We start from the raw sequence: 19,545 nt of genomic DNA, 5'->3' as shown, positions 1-19,545 counted from the left end.
ATTCTGCAACTGTGTAGGGTTGGCACCCGAGGACGCTGACTAGCCTATCTTTAGCCCAGTGCTCTGTGAGTAATAATGTTGTAAAGATACGTTCAATTATAATTGTTTCTGAACAATTAACTGTACTGCTTTCTGAAATGACATCGCTTACTGAGTGAATGTTTATCCTATTTGTAAACTGTATTCGTGGCTTCCATAGCAACTTAATGTTACTGTACTATTACTGCTACTGTTACAGAGATCTCTGTCAGTTTCAATGTTTGGAACTACTACTGTTTACTGTTTTGGTGGCCATCAACTGTCTGTTCGGTCTATTAAGACCTACTGTACTGTTTTGCTATTGGACGTACCACATATGACTGTTATGATTTCTAAATGACTGATATGGCATGAAAGGACATTCATTCTTAACCCCTTTACACATGTTATTCACTGGGCTTTAGCTCACTGTTTATATTTATATGTAGGTGTCTAGGCACCGGACCGAAGCTAGGAGCGTCAAGTTAAGCTCTCATTTTGTCAAGCCAACCATTGCGCCTCACTTCGAGGTTCCGAGTCCGTTCAAGCTAAGGCTGTTTGGGGGTGTTCCAGAATCACCCTTTTGTCTCTGTTTTGTATTGACTAAATAAGACTTGACTGTACAGTTATGGTGTAGGGATTTGGATCCCTAACCTAGACGTTATGTATATATGTTTGGTTATAAATGTGGCTCTGTTTATAAAAGTCTTTTTCCATTCAGATTTTCACAGCTTATTGGACATCTTTTTATTTACTGTTTGGCTTCCGCCAGCCCCTCACTATGTGTTACTGTCATTACTGTTAAGCAGGCCTTTGGTAATCATAGATTACTGGCCGGTTGCGATGCTAAACCCATAGGGGCGGGTTTGGGTCATGAGATTAAGGGTGGGTCAGACCGTAAGGTCCAAAAGAAGAATATAAATAGAGGAGCATCAGCCAAAGAAAGGTAGGTGAGAACAAGTAAGTTTAACTTGAGATATAAGCAACGAAGGGAGTATACACTGACTTATCTGTTGGAGTGCTAATTCTGGCACCCCCGACCGGAGTGTTCATTCCTTTTCAGGTGACTAGCTGAGGATCATGAGCGTCCTACAAGATCCAAAGAGTATTTCCATACCACTTCTCTACAATTGGCGCCGTCTGTGGGAATACTCCAGCACATCCATGGCGGACGTGACGGAAGATCCTCCGATAGTCGCTGACGACCTTACGCCACGAGTTGATACCACTCCAAGTAACATGCTTGGGCCAGAGAACATTACCACACGAAGGGCCTTGAACTTCGACTCAGTTGCCCAGACCTCGCCCTCGACATCAGCACATGAGACAATGCAAGCGATTATGGATCAAGCGAAGCAAAACAAACAAAGGTTAGAAAACATGATGGCTGAGAATGAGCGCTTTCGACAGGATTTGGCCTTAGAGGTAGTAAAATCCCAACAGGCTGCGCGCCAAGATCCGAGATGACCTCTGAGAAAGGATGGTCGACGACCTCGAATTCGGAGACAAGATAATGGCAGCGATTCTGACTCATCATCCCCAGAATCCAAAAAGAAGAGATGAGTCGAAGTCTCCAGTTCTTCCGAGGGGAGTCCACGTGCACGGAATAAGCGAAGAAGAAATGATTCAGACAAAGAGGATCAACATGACCCCTTTGTGCGACGTATCGCAAGGGCAATGCTACCCAAAAAGTTCAAAACTCCATTGTTCACCCTACACGATGGAAAATCGGACCTTACTGATCACATCTGTTATTGTAAGCAAGCCATAATGCTACATGCAGACGACAAGGCCCTCATATGTCGAATATTTCCGAACAGTTTGAGACCATTGGCTGTCAGATGGTATTATAAACTGGAACCGACATCGATTAAGAGCTTCCATCAACTCCAACAATCCTTTAGGGCAAGGTTCATCACCAATGAGGTTCAATCGAAGCAGGTCGATTCTCTCGGCGCAATGCAAATCTAACTAGGGGAAACCCTACAAGCGTATTCAGCGCAGTATTGGGAATGCTTCAATCTCGTAGATGATGCTTGCAATGACTCTATGGCCATCACCACCTTTAAAATGGGATTGCACCCTGATAGTGCTCTCCACAGCTCCTTGACCAAAAGGCCCCCCAAAATAGTCTGGTCCTTAATGAAGAAAGTCGAGGAATACTGCAAAGTGGAAGATGACACCTTGCGGGTCAAAGCTGGGCACAAAGCCAACAAGACGGCCCCATCTGAGATCTTCAGCCAATAAATTCTGTACCATCATGGAGCCCTGAACCACAAAATAGGGCTAAACGAGACAAAAGACGAGATTCGCGCCGATCAAATGACCAATGTTCATACCGGGCTAATGAACAACTTCAAGTGGATAGCAGGCGCATAAGGCGCGCGGACAAGAAATATATGTAGTTGTCAGAGCCGATCAGCACAGTTATGTCTAAAGTTTAACATCTTTTGCTCTTCAAATGGCCACCTAAGATGGTGGGACCCCCCGACACGTAGGCGGTGGGAATATCACAAAGACCACGGTCATGATACTGACGATTGTTATGCATTGAAAGATCACCTTGAAGAGTTGGTATAAGACAGTCGACTTAAGAAACACGTGTGAAAGAACAACTCAACCAAAACAGTTGCTTTACGGTAGGATTCACCTCCATTCGGCGTAATCCATATGATGTATAACTTGCCGACGGCATCCGCGATACATACAATTCAATCGCATCCTAACCGCCAAAAGCAAATCACACCAGCAAAACAACCCCATGAAGCTGCGAGTATTACTTTCAATGATTCTAATTTGGCCGGCGTAATGCTCCCCCACATTGATCCCTTAGTCATCGAACTACACGTAAATCGATTCACCGTTGAACGTGTTCTCATTGACCAGGGGTGCACTTCAGAAGTTATGTACTACAAGACCTTCGTCAAACTCGGTTTCACTGAGTCGGACCTGTCTCCAGCTCATTGTCTGTTATTCGGCTTCAACACTAATCCGGAATAGCCGTTGGGCAAAATCACACTACCAGTACGGGCGGGCTCCTAGTCAGTGGATGTAGAATTTTTGGTTGTCAAGCTTCCTTCGCCGTATAATCTCATCATGGGACGAACTTCGCTGCATACCATGTAGGCTGTGCTAAACACATATCATTAACTACTTTTCTTTCCGACTGAACGCGACATTGAGCAAATTCGAGGTTCCCAAAAATTGGAGCAGGCATGTTATCTTCTTGCCGCAATAACACCAAGAGAGCTGGAAGTGAATTCAATTGAGGTGCCGGATCGAGAGATCCTCAACGACGTTGGGTGGCTCCCAAGCAAAAAGGCAACTGGAGCCCTGGATCGGGTTGAAATTGACGGGAATCCTAACAAGTTCGTCATGGTCGGCGCCTCCCTGAATAAAGTCGACAGGTAAGAGCTAATTTCTTTCTTACTTGGAAACCTTGATGTATTTGCATGGTCACCATATGAGATGCTGAGGATGGATCCATTTGTGTCTCATCACCACTTAAACGTTGATCCCACTTAAACGTTGATTTAGAAAAGCCGGTGGTCAGCCGCGAAACACACTACTGCTGTTGTCGAAGAAGTTGATCGGTTACTTGATGCCAAGGCAATCCGCGAAGTGACCTATCTTACATGGCTGTCGAATACTATGGTCGTAAAGAAGAAAAATGAAACTTGGCGTGTTTGTGTGGATTTCACGGACTTAAACAAAGCTTGTCCCAAAGATTGTTTTCCCCTCCCCAGAATTGACCAACTCGTAGATGCAACGACACATCATCAACGTATGATCATCTTGGATGCATACAGAGGCTACCATCAAATTGACATGCATCCGGAGGACCAAGACAAAGCTGCATTCCTCACCCCAAGAGGAACCTATTACTATAAGCTTATGCCTTTTGGGCTGAAGAATGCGGGGGCAACTTACCAAAGACTAGTCACTGCCATGTTCAAGGAGCAACTCGGCCGTACTATGGAAGTGTACATCGATGATATGGTTGTCAAGTCCAAAGAAAAGAAACTCATCTAGCCGATTTGGAAGTGACATTCGGCATTCTTCGCAAATACAAAATGAAGCTGAACGCTTCCAAATATACCTTCGGTATCGGATCCAACAAATTCCTTGGCTACATTGTCAACCACCGCGGAATTGAAGCCAACCCGAGGCAAATCATAGCAATTATAGAACTCGGCTCTCCTTGATCGGTCAAAGAGGTTTAGAAACTGATGGGAATGGCCGCCGCACTCAACAGATTCATCAGTCGTTTCACAGATCGCTGTCGACAATTCTTTCATACCTTTCGACAGGGTAAAGCTTTTGAATGGACCCCTGAGTGCGAAGTCGCTTTGAAAGGTTTGAAGACTTACCTCCGATCAGTTCCACTCTTGACAACACCTTCGATAGGTGATCCGCTTATTTTATATCTGGCAGTTTCCAACCGGGCTGTCAGCGCTATACTGTTAAAGGAAGAACTAGGGAAGCAGCAGCCAGTTTATTATGTGAGCAAAGCAATGGTTGACGCTGAAACACGTTACCTTCCGTTGGAAAAACTTGTCCTTGCCCTCGTGATGGCAGCAAGAAAACTGATGCATTACTTTTAGGGACATACCATTGGGGTACTAACGGACTGCCCCCTCCGCTCAGTACTCCGTAGTGCAGAAGCATCAGGGCGCGTTTCAAAATGGGCTCTCGAACTTGACCAATACGATATTCAATTTCTGCCCAGAACTTCAATCAAGGGGCAAGTGCTTGTCGACTTTGTGGCGAATTCAATGGATGTCTCGCCGACTTTAAGTCTGATCAAATTCAACCTAAGCCGAATTTGAGAATTTACGTTGGAGACATTTGGTAGTTGTATTGTGACAGATCATCCAACAAACGTGATAGTGGGGTGGACGTAGTGATCATGGCTCTCGACGGGGCAATAATCGAGCAGGCTGTCAAACTGAGCTTCGAAGCATCGAACAATAAGGCCGAATACGAAGCATTGTTAACCAGCTTATGGAATGTACATCTCCTTGGTGCTCGGCGTCTACTTATCTTCTGCGACTCAAAGCTAGTCATCAACCAATTGAAAGGGAATACGCAGCCAAAAATGTCCGTATGGCAGCTTACATGAAAATGGCGAATTCTTTGCTGGCAAATTCGACAATCAGGAATTAAATCAAATAACCCGGGATCAGAACACACATACATATGCCCTGGCTTGCCTAGCCTCCGCCATCAACTCAGAAATTAAACGGAAAATTGAAATAGGATTCATCCCTGAGCCGGGCATCACCCCCTCAGAGTCAATTCAAATCAATATCATAGAATTAGGTCCAAGTTGGATGGACCCCATCACTGCATTTCTATCTTCCGAACAGCTCCTGATGGACAAGAAAGAAGCACACAAACTGCGAAACAAAACCCTGCGATATTACTTAGATCTGTAAGGAAAGCTCTACAAAAAATCCCTTTTTGGTCCATACCTAGAATGCGTTCATCCGGATAAAGTCAAAGAACTCTTGACCAAAATACACGAAGGTAGTTGTGGTGCCCATTCTGGTGGGCGTTCTTTGGCTCATCGAGCTGTAACACAGGGGTACTACAGGCCGACCATGAAAGCTAATGTCGAGTGTTCCGTCAAGAAATATGGACAGTGCCAGAAGTTTTCCCCTTTAACCCATTTGTCTGCCGAGGAGTTGAGCTCAATCACCAGTCCTTGGCCATTCGCTCAATGGAGGCTTGATATCATCAGGCCATTGCCATGGGCCCCAAGTAACAAGCGATTCTTAATTGTCGCAACGGATTACTTCACAAAATGGGTCGAAGCAAAGGCACTAACACACATCCATGATATTGACGTTAGGCGTTTTGTATAGAAAAATATCATAACACAATTCGGCATTCCAAGAGCACTCATTTTAGACAACGGCACCCAGTTTGATTGTGGCGTCTACCGAGAAAGGAGATGTACGTTCATCTCCTTGCTAAGTCGTATAATTAACATGTTCAGCTACTCTGCTATACACCAGGAGAATTGGTCCTGAAAAAAGTACTTCCAGCTGCCAGGAATCCGATTGATGAAAAATTGGGTCCTAATTGGGACGGCCTCTATCAGATCGATTCAATCGCGGGAACAAGGGCATATCGGCTCAAAGACATGTCTGGGAGAAGTCTGCCTCGTCCTTAGAATTCCACGCATTTGCATAAATTTTATCATTAACCCAACTTGTGAAGCATGATAACCTATTTTGAATATTCACTGTGTACAAATTTTACTTTTATAATGTAAGACTTCTTATCTCGCTATATGAAATTTTAGTTCGCAGATAAAAGCCTTTGAATTCGAAGCCCTATCAGTGAATGACACTTTTGGGCCGAATAAGTCTCCAGATTCGGAGCGCCCTTCGTGGATTTCACGATTGGCCTAGATGAAAGCCTCCGAATTCAGAGCCCCGTCCGTGCAAGACAGGTTTGGGCCGAATAAGTCTCCGGATACAAAGCGCCCTTCGTGGATTTCACGATTGGCCGAGATAAAAGCCTCTGAATTTGGAGCCCCATCAATGAATGACACTTTTGGGCCGAATAAGTCTCCGGATTTGGAGCGCCTTTCATGGATTTCGCGATTGGCCTAGATGAAAACCTCCAAATTCGGAGCCCCATCCGTGCAAGACACATTTGGGCCGAATAAGTCTCTGGATTCGGAGCGCCCTTCGTGGATTTCGCGATTGGCCCAGATGAAAGCCCCCGAATTCGGAGCCCCATCCGTCTAAGACACATTTGGGCCGAATAAGTCTCTGGATTCGGAGCGCCCTTCGTGGATTTCGCGATTGGACTAGATGAAAGCCTCCAAATTCGGAGCCACATCCGTGCAAGACACATTTGGGTCGAATAAGTCTCTGAATTCGGAGCGCCCTTCGTGGATTTCACAATTGGCCAAGATAAGAGCCTCCGAATTCGGAGCCCCATCAGTGAATGACACTTTTGGGGCGAACAAGTCTTTGAATTTAGAGCGCCTTTCGTGGATCACGATTGGCCAAGATGAAAGCCTCCAAATTCGGAGCCCCATCCGTGCATGACACTTTTGGCCCGAATAAGTCTCCGGATTTGGAGTGCCCTTCGTGGATCACGATTAGCCAAGATAAAAGCCTCCGAATTCGGAGCCCCATTCGTGCAAGACATGATTGGGCCAACTTTGGCCAAGATAAAAACCTCTGAATTCGGTGTGCTTTTCGTAAATATTATAATTGACAAGCATAAACGTAGCTAACGAAAAATGGAAGATGATCATAACTGAATTTATAAACATAAATTGAAACAACATGCAAACATTTAAAATAATATGTTTCATTGAATTAATCGATAATACATAATTTTCTCCCAATCTACGTTAGAGTGGTACAATACATTCAGTTTTATTCGGCATCCCCCTCGTCATCACTCTTCTCGACTTCGAAAGTCGCAAAGGGAAAATGACAACTTTGATATAGCGACGACGCCGAATCAACGCTTGCTGCCCAGAGAGCCTCTGCGGCCTGGAGAGCTTTGATCCGCCCGTGCTTAAATCCACGATTCTCGCATCGGCAGACCTCCTCAGCGAGCTTTTCTTTAGTCTTCTGTATCCCAACTTTTCGGCCATCGTGGAAGCCTTGTTTATAAACCTTGGTCTTTGCGGCCTCTATTGCAAACATGATTGATGTATCTCGGTCAGCAATCGCATGACTAATAAGCCGTTGGGTCACCTTTTCTTCCATAATCAGGTTAGCTTGGCCGGCCGATTGTGTCTCGACAGTTTTGACCGTTCTTAGTTCGCGCTCAGCCTTCCCTGTGCGAGTTTCTAAGCTTCGAATGCATTCATCCTTCTGCTCTATCTCCCGCCGCGCGGCACGAAGACGCATGTCGATTTCATAGGCGGTATACAGCTCTTTCACTGCTCTATGAATGCCCTCTCAAAACACTTCGAAATCAGGTCGACCGACCATCGACTGCTAGACTTCTGGTGGAAAAATTTGTCGAGAAAACTCGATTGCCGCATTTGGGTCGTGCACAATTGAATCCGCTTCCGCCATCGGTTTGTTCCTCACAAAAATCGCAAAACTTAACAGACGTGGTGTCACAATGGTTTCTCCTCTCGAGCGTGGTAGAGGAGAGCTGCCTCGTTGCTGTTTTTCCCTTCTGGGTGACCTACTTCGACGACGCGGGGACTGGCGTTTTTCACGTTCCCTCAACGTCCTACTCCCCGTACGCGTAGGCTCACCACCGCAATTCATCTCTGCGTCTAACTCCTCGAGTGTTCTCCCTTCTCCTCTACTGTTGAAGAATAATCTTCTTGTCATCCACAATTGTCCACACTAATCTTTCTCTCCCTCAATTTATTGGCTCTGAACGCAACAATCGCCCCTTCGCGCACCCACCACCCGCCCCATTTATACCTTACAAGTGCAGCACCCCCGAGACGATCTCATCAATGCTAAATTTCAAAACCTGGTACCGATCATCTCATGTGCCCCAGCCACTCCATGAACTAATAGTGCTCAGCCTTTTAAATCATACATTAGCTGGGTCAAGGGCAGATTCATTAATCTAATCGGCTAGACGTCGAATATGCCTTGAGCCAATTTACTCGTTATTTTATCGAATATTCATGCACCTTTCCAAATTGTTAACTGCCGATTCGTTTATCTATTTGGCTAAATAGCAAAGACAAGCATAGGTTGTTTGATTGATTCGGTTAATTTCTCGGATGTTTAGTTTACTCATGCAGCAAACAAAAAAGCGTAAGGAATTTTTATTAATAAATTGAAGACAAATAGTATACGTAGTAAACCAAAAAGCATAGGAAATTTTCATTAATAAATTGATTACAGATAGTAGTCATTTTGCATATGAAAATTACCTTACATTTCAACTTCCAGTCAAAGTACAGAAATGAAAATCTACTAACAAAAACCTACAAAAATTATGCATCTAAGATGCCTAACAAAAATCAAAATATCACCCTAATCAATTTTCAGGGTCAGACTCTGGCAGCTCAACATCCACTTGCTCGTATGGAATCGGTTGTGCCAATGTAACATTCGCGGCAGTGAGGGCTTTGAGCCAGCCGTGTTTGAAGCCCCGATTCTCAAACTTGGGCACTTCTTCCACGTAGTTTTCCAAGGCGGCATCCTTCCCAGCTTGGAACGCTTTGGAAGTCTCGGAGTCGACTAATTCCTTTGCCTTCCTCAACTGTTCCAAATCAGCTTCCAGCTTAGCGATCGCCTCCTTGGCTAACTTGAGCGCATCTTCGCTTGTTTTTTCCCTTTCTTCGGCGACCAGCCTTAGTTGGTCAGAATTCCTCGCGCACTCGGCCTCAGAGTCGGCTCTCGCACGTTCCTCCGCCACTTTCGACGCCTCGAAATCGGCTCTTTGTGAGGCTTCCAAAGCCTTGCTCTTTTCATTTTCAATTTCAGCTATCAACAAGCCGATTTGTTCTATAGCGTCATGTTGACGGCGGCCGATTTCGGCTATCCTACCCACCATTTGCAAAACAAGAAAATAGAGTTACAAAATATAAGAAAAAAAATATATATATATATATCTAGGCGGAGGACTGCATATAAGGCATATACCAATAAGGCCGATTGAGCGGCTAATGCAATTGACAATAGATCTGGCTCCGCTTGAAATGTGGCTCTGTCAACCGGCAAGGAAATTGAGGTGGCCATGCTCAAGGCCACAGCCGGGTCCTTCAAAGCCGACGAATCAGAGGCAATCGGCATATTCCTTATCCTTGGTTGAATAGTGAATGGAACTACCAAGTCTGATTCCTCAATGCACGGCCGTTTATCGATTTGGTTCTCACCAGAGACGGCTTCTCTCTCAGCGGTGCGTTTTTCCCCCCTTTTCTCAGCCTCCTAATTCTCTTGTTATACCTGCTCCGTCTCGATCGTTCGGTCTGAGCCGTTTCTTCCTCAATAACAGGCAGAGAGGACTCAATGACGGCAGCGGGTGGAGTTTCCGATCAAATGGCCTCGACCCTCCTCCGGGCAGCCATCTTTTCGGCGTTTTTCCTCCTAGCAAGTTGCGTGAGCGACTCCCCAGCCATATTCTCAGGATATGCGCTGGGAAGGTCTTCTAAGTCTATAAAAATGTCTTCGAATGAGACGTCCCCTCGACCTGAAGTTGATGGAGGGTTGAACGAATTGTAGCCGGCTTCCTTAAAGGCCAAGTTTATCGCCTCGTCTACCTCAACTTCCGACTGGTTTGGCTCCTCGGCGACCCCTTCAGCTATTTGTTCTTCCACCTGCTGCAAATCGGAGGCTTCCAGACCAATTTTCCTTAGGTTTCTAAAGTTTGGAAAGATAAGGGCCGTAAGATGCTCTTCGCCCCTCGGAATTGGAATGTTGTCTGTCGCCGAAAACGTGGCGTAGGTCGACTCGTATCTTAGAAGAATGTGGGCCGCCCTCCCTTGTTTCTGAAGGCTTGGATGGCCAAAGAACTGGAGTGTGATTTTAATGTCTACAAGTACAGCGTCGTTGGCTGAAACCAAAACTTTCTTCAAATCGTTGCATGCATAAACAAAATGGTAAGTACACAGAAGGAAGGCCGAAAAATATATAATAAAAAACAATTAAAAATGAGCTATACGGCCTCCTGATTTTCCTTTTCGTCTTGGCACGGGATCTAGGCGATCTTCACCACCGAATTCCCAGTTGCCTTGGACAACGACCATTACATCATCAACACGCTTTCCAGAGCTAGCAAGCATAGTCACTATGTGATGATCGGTATCCTTGGCCTTGAGAAAATAGTGTCTCGGCCGGCCAATAGATATGGCTAAGGCATAACAACGTCGAATTGCAGGTATATCAAGATTAATCCTAAAGCATCGGTTCAACTCTATAATCTCCATTATGATTCGGAAAAAATTTACATTAGGTTGGGAAAGGATTAGACCCCATTGTCGAAGGACGGCCTTTAAAAATAGGTGAAGGGGAAAACGAACTCCCCCCTCAGCAATTGATAAGAGAGGAAAGATGATTGTACTTTCATTAGTCATCTCCATATCAGTGGTGTTGTCTGCCACGAGTGACAGATGAACGTCGTCGGGGATGGAATAATGGGGTCGGAAACCGGAAATTCGTTCTGGAGAAATGAGTTCTTTCAAGTGTTTGTCCATCTTAGCCAGCCTAAGGATTATGAAAAACTAAAAATAAACAAGGAAATGGGATTCGAAATGAAGGAGAAGAGAACTTACAAGAAGCAGAAGAGACAATAAGAAACAGGAAGAAGTTACAGAAGTCGCGAAATGAAGGTATATCGAAAGGCAAACCAGAAGCTTTGAGTATTCAAAAAAACTTGCATTCGAATGGATAACATAGTTTCAAATCGCATTAAATGAAGAAAGCGTATGAAGAGGAGGAAAGATGTAATGATGCCTGAAAAGCGTGTGTTCTGACATGTGTTGGAATGAGGTTAACCGCCATTCTTTCCTTGACTTTTCAAGTTCGAAACCAAACATGCCGAATAACTAGCGTTAATAGGATGTTTGGGGGGCAATTGTGGAAGCCGAATATTATGGAGGCAATCAAGCAGAATAACGGTGTACGGACAATCAAGGACATAATTTGTATTCGACTTCATCTTGGGCGACCCCAAAGCCGAATATATTAATCGGCCGTGGAACCAGTCAAACAAAAGCCGAATACATAAACGTGCAATGGATTAAGGGTGGGCCCGACCTTGAGTCCCAAAAGAAGAATATAAATAGAGGAGTATCAACCAAAGAAAGGTAGGTGAAAACAAGTAAGTTTAACTTGAGATATAAACAACCAAGGGAGTATACACTGACTTATCCGTCGAAGTACTAATTCCGGCACTCCCGCTCGAAGTGTTCATTTCTTTTCAGGTGACTAGCTGAGGATCACGAGCATCCTACAAGATCCAAAGAGTATTTCCAAACCACTTCTCCACAACCATGTGTGCTTATTTTTTTGTTTTTTATTATTATTTTTTTTTTTTGAATGATTACATCTATACTATATATAGGTATATAATGTATAGGTACATAATGTATAGTATACATAAATATGGAATAATAGGAAATTAAAATTGTAAATTATGGAAATTACCATAAAAGTGTTCTTTTTTTAATTGAAATTTAAAATAGATTAGTATATTCTCTTTTTTGAAAGCCATAAATCATGAAATAATTACCTAATAGAATTTTGTTTAATTCTTTAAAATTAATAAAATCAAGAAATTAAATATGAAATTTTGAAACTATGATAAGGCTTTTTGTTACAACGGACCCACTTGTTTCCGCACTACAAGGGAAAAAAACACTTTTAGCGGTGTTCATGTTAATCACCAAAAGTATAATTTTTGTCATTGAAAGTGTCAACAACGCCAAAAAAATAAAATGATCACTAAATCCATGTCAGTAAATGATTCGGCGACCAAATAAACTATGGTCACTTTATGAAAGAATCAATGACCAAATATTTTAGTCGTCAAACACTAAAAATTTCGTTGTCATAAATTAACATTTAGTAACTAAAAGTAGCCTTAAGCAGATGCTCATGTTAGGTTTTAGTGACATATAAACGCGTCACCAAAATATCTTTTAATGTTGAAGCAAATTGGTTGCTGAATGTCAAATCTTTTGGCACCAATCAAGTTTTTGATTGCTAAAAATCTATATCCTATTTTATATAAATTTTTAGCAACCAAATCAAATTGTCACCAAAAGTAAATTAATAACTGAAAACTTGTCACAAAAAATTCATTATTTATGTTTTTTATAATTTTCCTGTTTGGTTCATAAACCTAGAAAAAATAATCCAAACCCAAACGTACTTTTCTTGTGCATCATTTCTAAACATACACGCAATCAAATAAAATAAAATAAATTAAACCACTTATGCAAAGCATCCAAAATATAAACTTAATTCAAAAGTAGTAACATATTAAATACAAGCAAAATATCAAATCCATCTAGCATAAGTACAAATCCCTTACAATCTGAAACTTCAAACATGTACATTCACAATGTCAATGAGAATATTAATGTACACTTCACCCTTATTATTGGAGAAATTGCAATTCCGCCTATATTTTCAAAATAAATTTCAAATCAATGATAAACTTTATCAACTTCAATAATTGAAATTATGAACTTTTCCATCACTGTGTAAAAAAATTCAAGTCTTTCAACTGATTAACAATTTTTCCTAATTTATTTTGTGTGGTCAGCTTACTTCTACTACGTAAATTGTGGTTGACATCAATATCACATGAAGTACCATGTCGGGGAGAAAAAAAATTCATTAGAGCTATATATGGTGTGGTTAACATATTTTCACCTAACCATCATATATATATATATATATATATAGAAAAATGCCTAAGACCCCCAGTGGGGGTCATTGGGGGTCGTGTGTGTCAGCGCATGATTGGCCCAAAAAAAAATTTTGTTTTTATTTTTTATTTTTCAGCGAATGGCAGCGCGTCACGTCACTGGGGGTCTGAAGCAGCGCTGTATATATATATGAGAGGGTGATTTATGATCTGGAGTTGGGCCGAGATATTGACCGAGCAGGTTGAAAGCCCAGCAGTGCATTGGGCCGGGATGATCGACTGTTCGCCCAGAGAAGGGCTGCCAGAACTTGGGCCGGGCAGAGTTCGGGCTGTGTGCCACCCCGGACCGGACAGAAACTGCTCGGCAAGGCAGTGCTCGGTCGGACCAGGATGCTCGGTCCGAGGATGGCCGAAGCCAGATAGGCCGAGTGACCGGCGCCCGGGAAGGCGCGGACATCCGAGGGAGTTGTCTGATCGGCAGAAAGGCCGACCCCAGGAGGCACCTCGGGCTAGGCTTTGCCGAGATGCCGCCTAGCCCGGTCCTCCTCAGTCTTGGCCAGTGAAGTGCTAGGGTATGGAGCACGGCATGGCACAACAACGGATAGGGCAGCTCGGCTGCCGAGCTCCAGCTGTGATGACAGGCAGTTGAGGTTAGGTGATGAATGGCATGGTTTATGCTGACAGATGGGATAGCAAAGCCACGTGTCAGGAGATGACTGGGAGTGGATATGGGGCTCAGAAGGTATATAAGCATGTCTGCGCCCCCCATACGCAACACACAAACATCTCTGTAAGGACTTCTTACACTCAAACACTCTCTCCCTTCTCTCTATCCATCCTAAGGTGTGTGCTAACTTGACCGTCGGAGGGTTTTTCCGGCCACACACCGCCGGGTAGCTCACCATTACTTGCTCGCAGGTGATTGGACATCGACGGAGCTCGGAAGAAAGGAATACGGGCTTGCCGGAATATTTGCTCCCCGTACAATATATATATATATATATATATATATATGTATGTATCTCCAACTTATCAAATTAGTTGGTCCTACATATTACATTTTGAGTTGTCATTTGTTGTACATATTGTTTTTGTGTTTGTGACATTGCATAATATTGGTGAAATTACAATTCAGCCCATATTTTCAAGATAAATTTTAAATCAATGATAAAATGTATCTACTTTAATAATTGAAATTATAAACTTTTCAATCACTTCATAATTTTTGGTCTTCCAAGTGATTTACAAATTCCCCTAATTTATTTTGTGTGCTCTGGAACTTCTGCTACATAAATTGTGGTTGACATCAATAGCACATAATGTAACCGTGTCGGGGAGAAAAAAATTTCATTTTAACAATGTGGTATCTCTAATTAATAACATATTATCACTTATTCATCATGTATAGATTCCAACTTCACTATGATGACCTGAAAGTTGCGTGGAAATTATAATATTGACATTGATAGATGGTTATAATTAAAAGGTAAAATTCACTCAATCATGTGTTAAGTTATAATTAATTTTGACAAGAAAGAGGTTCCGGCAATTTGGGTTGAATAATGTTAGGAATCATAAAAAAAATATCATAAAATGTTTCATGAAAATTCTCTACTATTGGATTACATATACAAAAAATACCATGCACTAATCGAATGATAAAAAAACCTTCTTGAAGTATTTCATAATTTTTTTTAATGATCCGTAACACTACTCATTTGGATTGGACGAAAGCTTATTTGGACTAAAGAAAAAATTACAATTATTTATATCATTATTTAATGACAAAAACAGAAAATAAAAATTACAAAAGAAAAAACTTTAACATGAAGAACAACTTCTTTATTAAAAAAACATACAATACAATTATGAGATCCAACGTCGAAACAAAGTACAAGCCCTTCCCCAAACCCCCTGGCATTGACATACTTGCACATGATTATTGCAAACAATAAATAAAAAATCAAAATAAAAAGAAACTACTTATTTCGAAAATTGCCTGGAAGATGAAAATTGGCACACACACTAACTACTTTGGTTTGAACCAGTAGACATGAGCACACCCCCGACCAATTTCTCAAAATTCAAGTAAGATGACCCAACAGAACAAGCTGTGGCCTCTTCACCCAACTTCTTCCACTCCATGACCTTTCTCCTCATCTCTTTCCCTCTCTCTCCACCCATCAACTCTCTCACCATTCTCTCAACTTCCTCTCTCTTAACATCGCTATTTATCTCCATCCCTACACCCCATTGGCTGCAACATGACCAACAATTTGTCTGTTGCTCGGCAAAAAATGGCCAACACAACATAGGGACCCCACTACAAATACTTTCAAGAGTCGAATTCCATCCACAGTGTGTCAAGAAACCTCCAACTGATGGGTGATTGAGGACTTGTTCTTGAGGGCACCAACTTGCTAATAGACTCCTTTCTTTGGTCTCACTCACAAAATCCGGTGGAAGAATCACTGAGTCACCAACAACCAGATCAGGCCTAATGACCCATAAGAATGTTTGGTTGCTATTAGCGAGTCCCCAGGCGAATTCAATCAATTGTAGGTGTGTCATAACAGTGATGCTACCAAAGTTGACGTAAATAACTGAATTGGGTTGTTTCGAGTCAAGCCATGAAAGGCACTCAGTTTCTTCTTTCCATAGGCTTGATCCAATGGAATTCAAGTGATTTTGTGGGAATTGGTCGAGGAGAAGCTGAAAAGGGCCAATGGGGTATATGGGTGGGTACATTGTTGACAGTGCTTCTAAAACGTCATGTTCTAAAGCGTCGAAGGTATTGAAAATGATGGCCGAAGCTTCGTGGGCTTTGTCAATTGCTTCCAAAACGAAATGAATCATGACATTAAGTTCAGTGGCTCGAATGAAGCTTGGGAGATCCTTTAATCGTATGCCATTCATGCCTGGTATCCAGTCTATCACAGTGTCTAGGTAACCGTTGGTTAAATAACTTTCATCTGCACTTTGAAGAAAAATATGAAGAAAAAGATTACAATTAGGAAAATACTATGCATAAACGAATACTCATGCTACAATACACTTGGGCCTGTTTGATTTGCAGGTTTAATTGTGAGGAGATTAATAATTTATGAGATTAATAATTTATGGGATTACATATCTGCCATCATGCAAGAGGGTCCGAATATGTGTCCGAATGTTCGAATCCTAATGCATGAGAAGTGGTAAATAAACACCATAATTACATATCTGGCATCATGCAAGAGGGTCCGAATATGTGTCTGAGTGTTCAAACCCTATACATGAAAAATGGTAAGTAAACCCCATAATTACATATCAGTCATCATGCAATAAGGTCTGAATAAGTGTACGAGTTCAAACCCTAATGCATGTGAAATGGTAAGTAAACACCATAATTGCATATCTGCCATCATGCAAGAGGGTCTGAATATGTGTCTGAGTGTTCGAATCTTAATACATAAGAAATGGTAAGTAAACCCTATAATTACATATCTGCCATCATCTTATAGGATTGGTTATCTAGCTAAATGAGTGAGATACATAATTTTCTCTTATTCATGCTTGTTTTGCAATAGATATAAAAACATATAATCTTAATTATGGGTATGTTTTGTGTTATTAATTGTAAGATTAAAAATTATTTTTATCCAATAGAATGGTCGTTAGAATCCAATTCAAATAATAAAATTTACAACCAAACAATGAAATGTTAGTGGCATGAATTATTACTAACATGAATTAATAATAATTCTATCCTACACTAATCTGCCCATTCAAATGAGCCCTTGGTGTATACAAGTTGACGAGATCAACTTGCTGCACAGCGGCTGCTTCCACAAGATCTATTTATATTTGTCGACTCAAACGGCAACCCACTATCTTCTTCCTTTTTCTATATATATATATATAAAAATTGAGTAATAAATTGCAGAGCTACTCTGTTATTTTGCATAGCCCAACCCAATCAAAAATTTCTCTTCTTCTTCAGTCCGATGTTTATTTACAGCAGAAAAAAAAAAAAAAAAAGACTAGAATCACTTTGGTTGGTTTGGATTTTCTAAAAATACTTTTCAAAAATTCTAATTTATGTATTTTTTTTTTGTTTTTATTGAATGTTTTAAATATTTTAAGTAATTTTTTTAATTTTTAGGCACACCTAACATAAACACACATAAAAAGTATAATTTTCGTAAAAAAAAATCTTTAAAAAAATTCTCTAAATACCAAATATAAAAAAAAAATACGAAAATTGAATATATTTTTTGTATTTTTCTGTATTTATTAATTCTTTGAAATATTTTTTTCACAAATATTTTACTTTTTAAATATATCTAAGTAAGGTACATCTAAAAAGTAGAAAAAATGCTTCAAATTTTAAAAATATTCACTAAAAAAAATACAAAAAATAAAAAATTCAATTTTTGAAAAACTGAATTTAGAAAACTGAAATAACATTAAATTTATCTCTTAAATGTTCCGATTATAATTGGAAATTTTGGGTTCTTGTTGTCATGATGGGAACTAATCTGGTGTGATGTTAATGATTGTGACGATTAAATTTCTAAGGAATGAAAGCGTATTATGTAGTGTAGTCATTGCAGGAGATCACCATGCCGATGAGGCTGTTGATGGACTCTTGCGAAGAAGAAAAGGACAGAGGGGCTATAGAGCGTTAACGGTGTCATAATAGGTTTTATTGATGGACACGCGTTAACATCACAGTAATGGGACAGAGAAATGGGACTGGGATCCGGGACAGAGTATCCGAACAGAATTGGGATCCTCCCCTTCATTTCGGTCCTTCATTTCCTCTTTGCAGGGCCTTTGGGCCCACTTTGAAGCTCAATTTTGATAATCCGAACTGTTCATATTTTTAGATTTATTCAGTATATCATACCTGTAAAAAATCAAGTTGATCGAATATCATAAAGTATGTGTTCGGAAAACTGCTTATTAAAAAATAGTTTGTAGTCCCAATTTTCTGAACGCATACTTTCTGATATCCGATCAACTTGATTTTTTACAGGTGTAATATACTGAATAAATCTAAAAATATGAACGGTTCGGATTATCAAAACTGGACCTCAAAGTGGACTCGTAAGCCCCTGCAAGGAGGGAATGAAGGAGGGGCTCAAGGAAGAGATCTGGACTCGACCGAACAGGGCCAATAAACTCCAATTCAAACTTCTATCTCCAAGAATCAAACAGGGCCAATAATATAAGCCATAACCAAAAATTGTGGACAAAACTCATAATTCCATATAAAAAATTCTATAATAAAAACAAATTTCAGCACACGAACCTTTGAGTGGAGCAAGACCCTTTTCCATGAGTTTGGGAAATGCAACATGGCCCATTAAGCCAGTAGCACTAGTAGGGAAGAAAATAACAGCAGGTATGCCCATTTCTTCAGCCACTTTCAGAGTAAAGCAGCTCATTGCCCCATCAGAAACTACGCATGTCACCGGAGTTACCTCCGACGATGCAGCAGCCTCGTCGTTGAGTTTGTCGAGTAAGACTCTGAAGGGATCAATAAAGTTGTGCATAATGGAGTGACAGAGTGCCGGGATGTCCTGAGTGGCGTCGGCCTCGGACCCAGGGAGGCCGTCGGGGATGGTTTCGAAGCGGAAGGAGGCGGTGCCGGAGAGGGAGTGGGGGCCCTGGGATTTGAGGAGGCGGCGGTGGTTGAATTCGGTGTTGACGAAGGTGATGTGGAAGCCCTTGTGGTGGAGTAGCTTTGCTAGTTTTAGCATTGGGTTGATGTGGCCTTGTGCTGGGTATGGCATGCACACCGCATGAGGAGTGCATGGGTTCGGGTTCGGTGTTTTTTGTTTCGCCTGGGAACTCATCTCTCTCTCCTCCGTATATCAATGTTAAAACTTGCTCGTCAAAAAAAGAACTCTTCCGCAGAATTTATATTAAGGTATTTTTATTTTTAATAATTATTACTCACTCCGTCCCAAAATATTAGTTCTTTATTTCATTTTTTATTGTCCCAAAATATTAGTCCCTCTTCAAAAATCAAGTACAAAAATAATATAAATTTCCTATTTTACCCTTCTTTTAAATTAATAAACAACATAAAAAGTACAATTATGCATTGATATTCCCAAAAAATGTACTATCAAAAGGATAATTTTGGAAAATCAACTTTTTTCAAATGCAATAATTGTACTACCAAAAAAAGTTGGATTTCCCAAAAGA

General features: G+C 41.3%; 1 protein-coding gene across 1 annotated transcript; it reads right to left on the bottom strand.

Annotated features, from left to right (window-relative positions):
* Window positions 1–15,167: 15,167 nt before the first annotated feature.
* Window positions 15,168–19,249, bottom strand: LOC145822976 (7-deoxyloganetin glucosyltransferase-like). Its single transcript, XM_082921607.1, has 2 exons — window positions 18,644–19,249; window positions 15,168–16,319 (listed from the first exon to the last, which is right to left on the bottom strand). Exons 1-2 carry the CDS (start codon window positions 19,188–19,190, stop codon window positions 15,373–15,375), a joined length of 1,494 nt encoding a protein of 497 aa, XP_082777733.1. The 5' UTR covers window positions 19,191–19,249; the 3' UTR covers window positions 15,168–15,372.
* Window positions 19,250–19,545: the final 296 nt, after the last annotated feature.

The sequence above is a fragment of the Camellia sinensis genome, chromosome 3 (genome assembly GCF_055761805.1).
Source record: "Camellia sinensis isolate YWXY chromosome 3, ASM5576180v1, whole genome shotgun sequence".
Lineage (NCBI taxonomy): Eukaryota > Viridiplantae > Streptophyta > Magnoliopsida > Ericales > Theaceae > Camellia > Camellia sinensis.
Note: the sequence above shows the minus strand (reverse complement) of the source record. Positions and strands in the feature narration are given on the sequence as shown.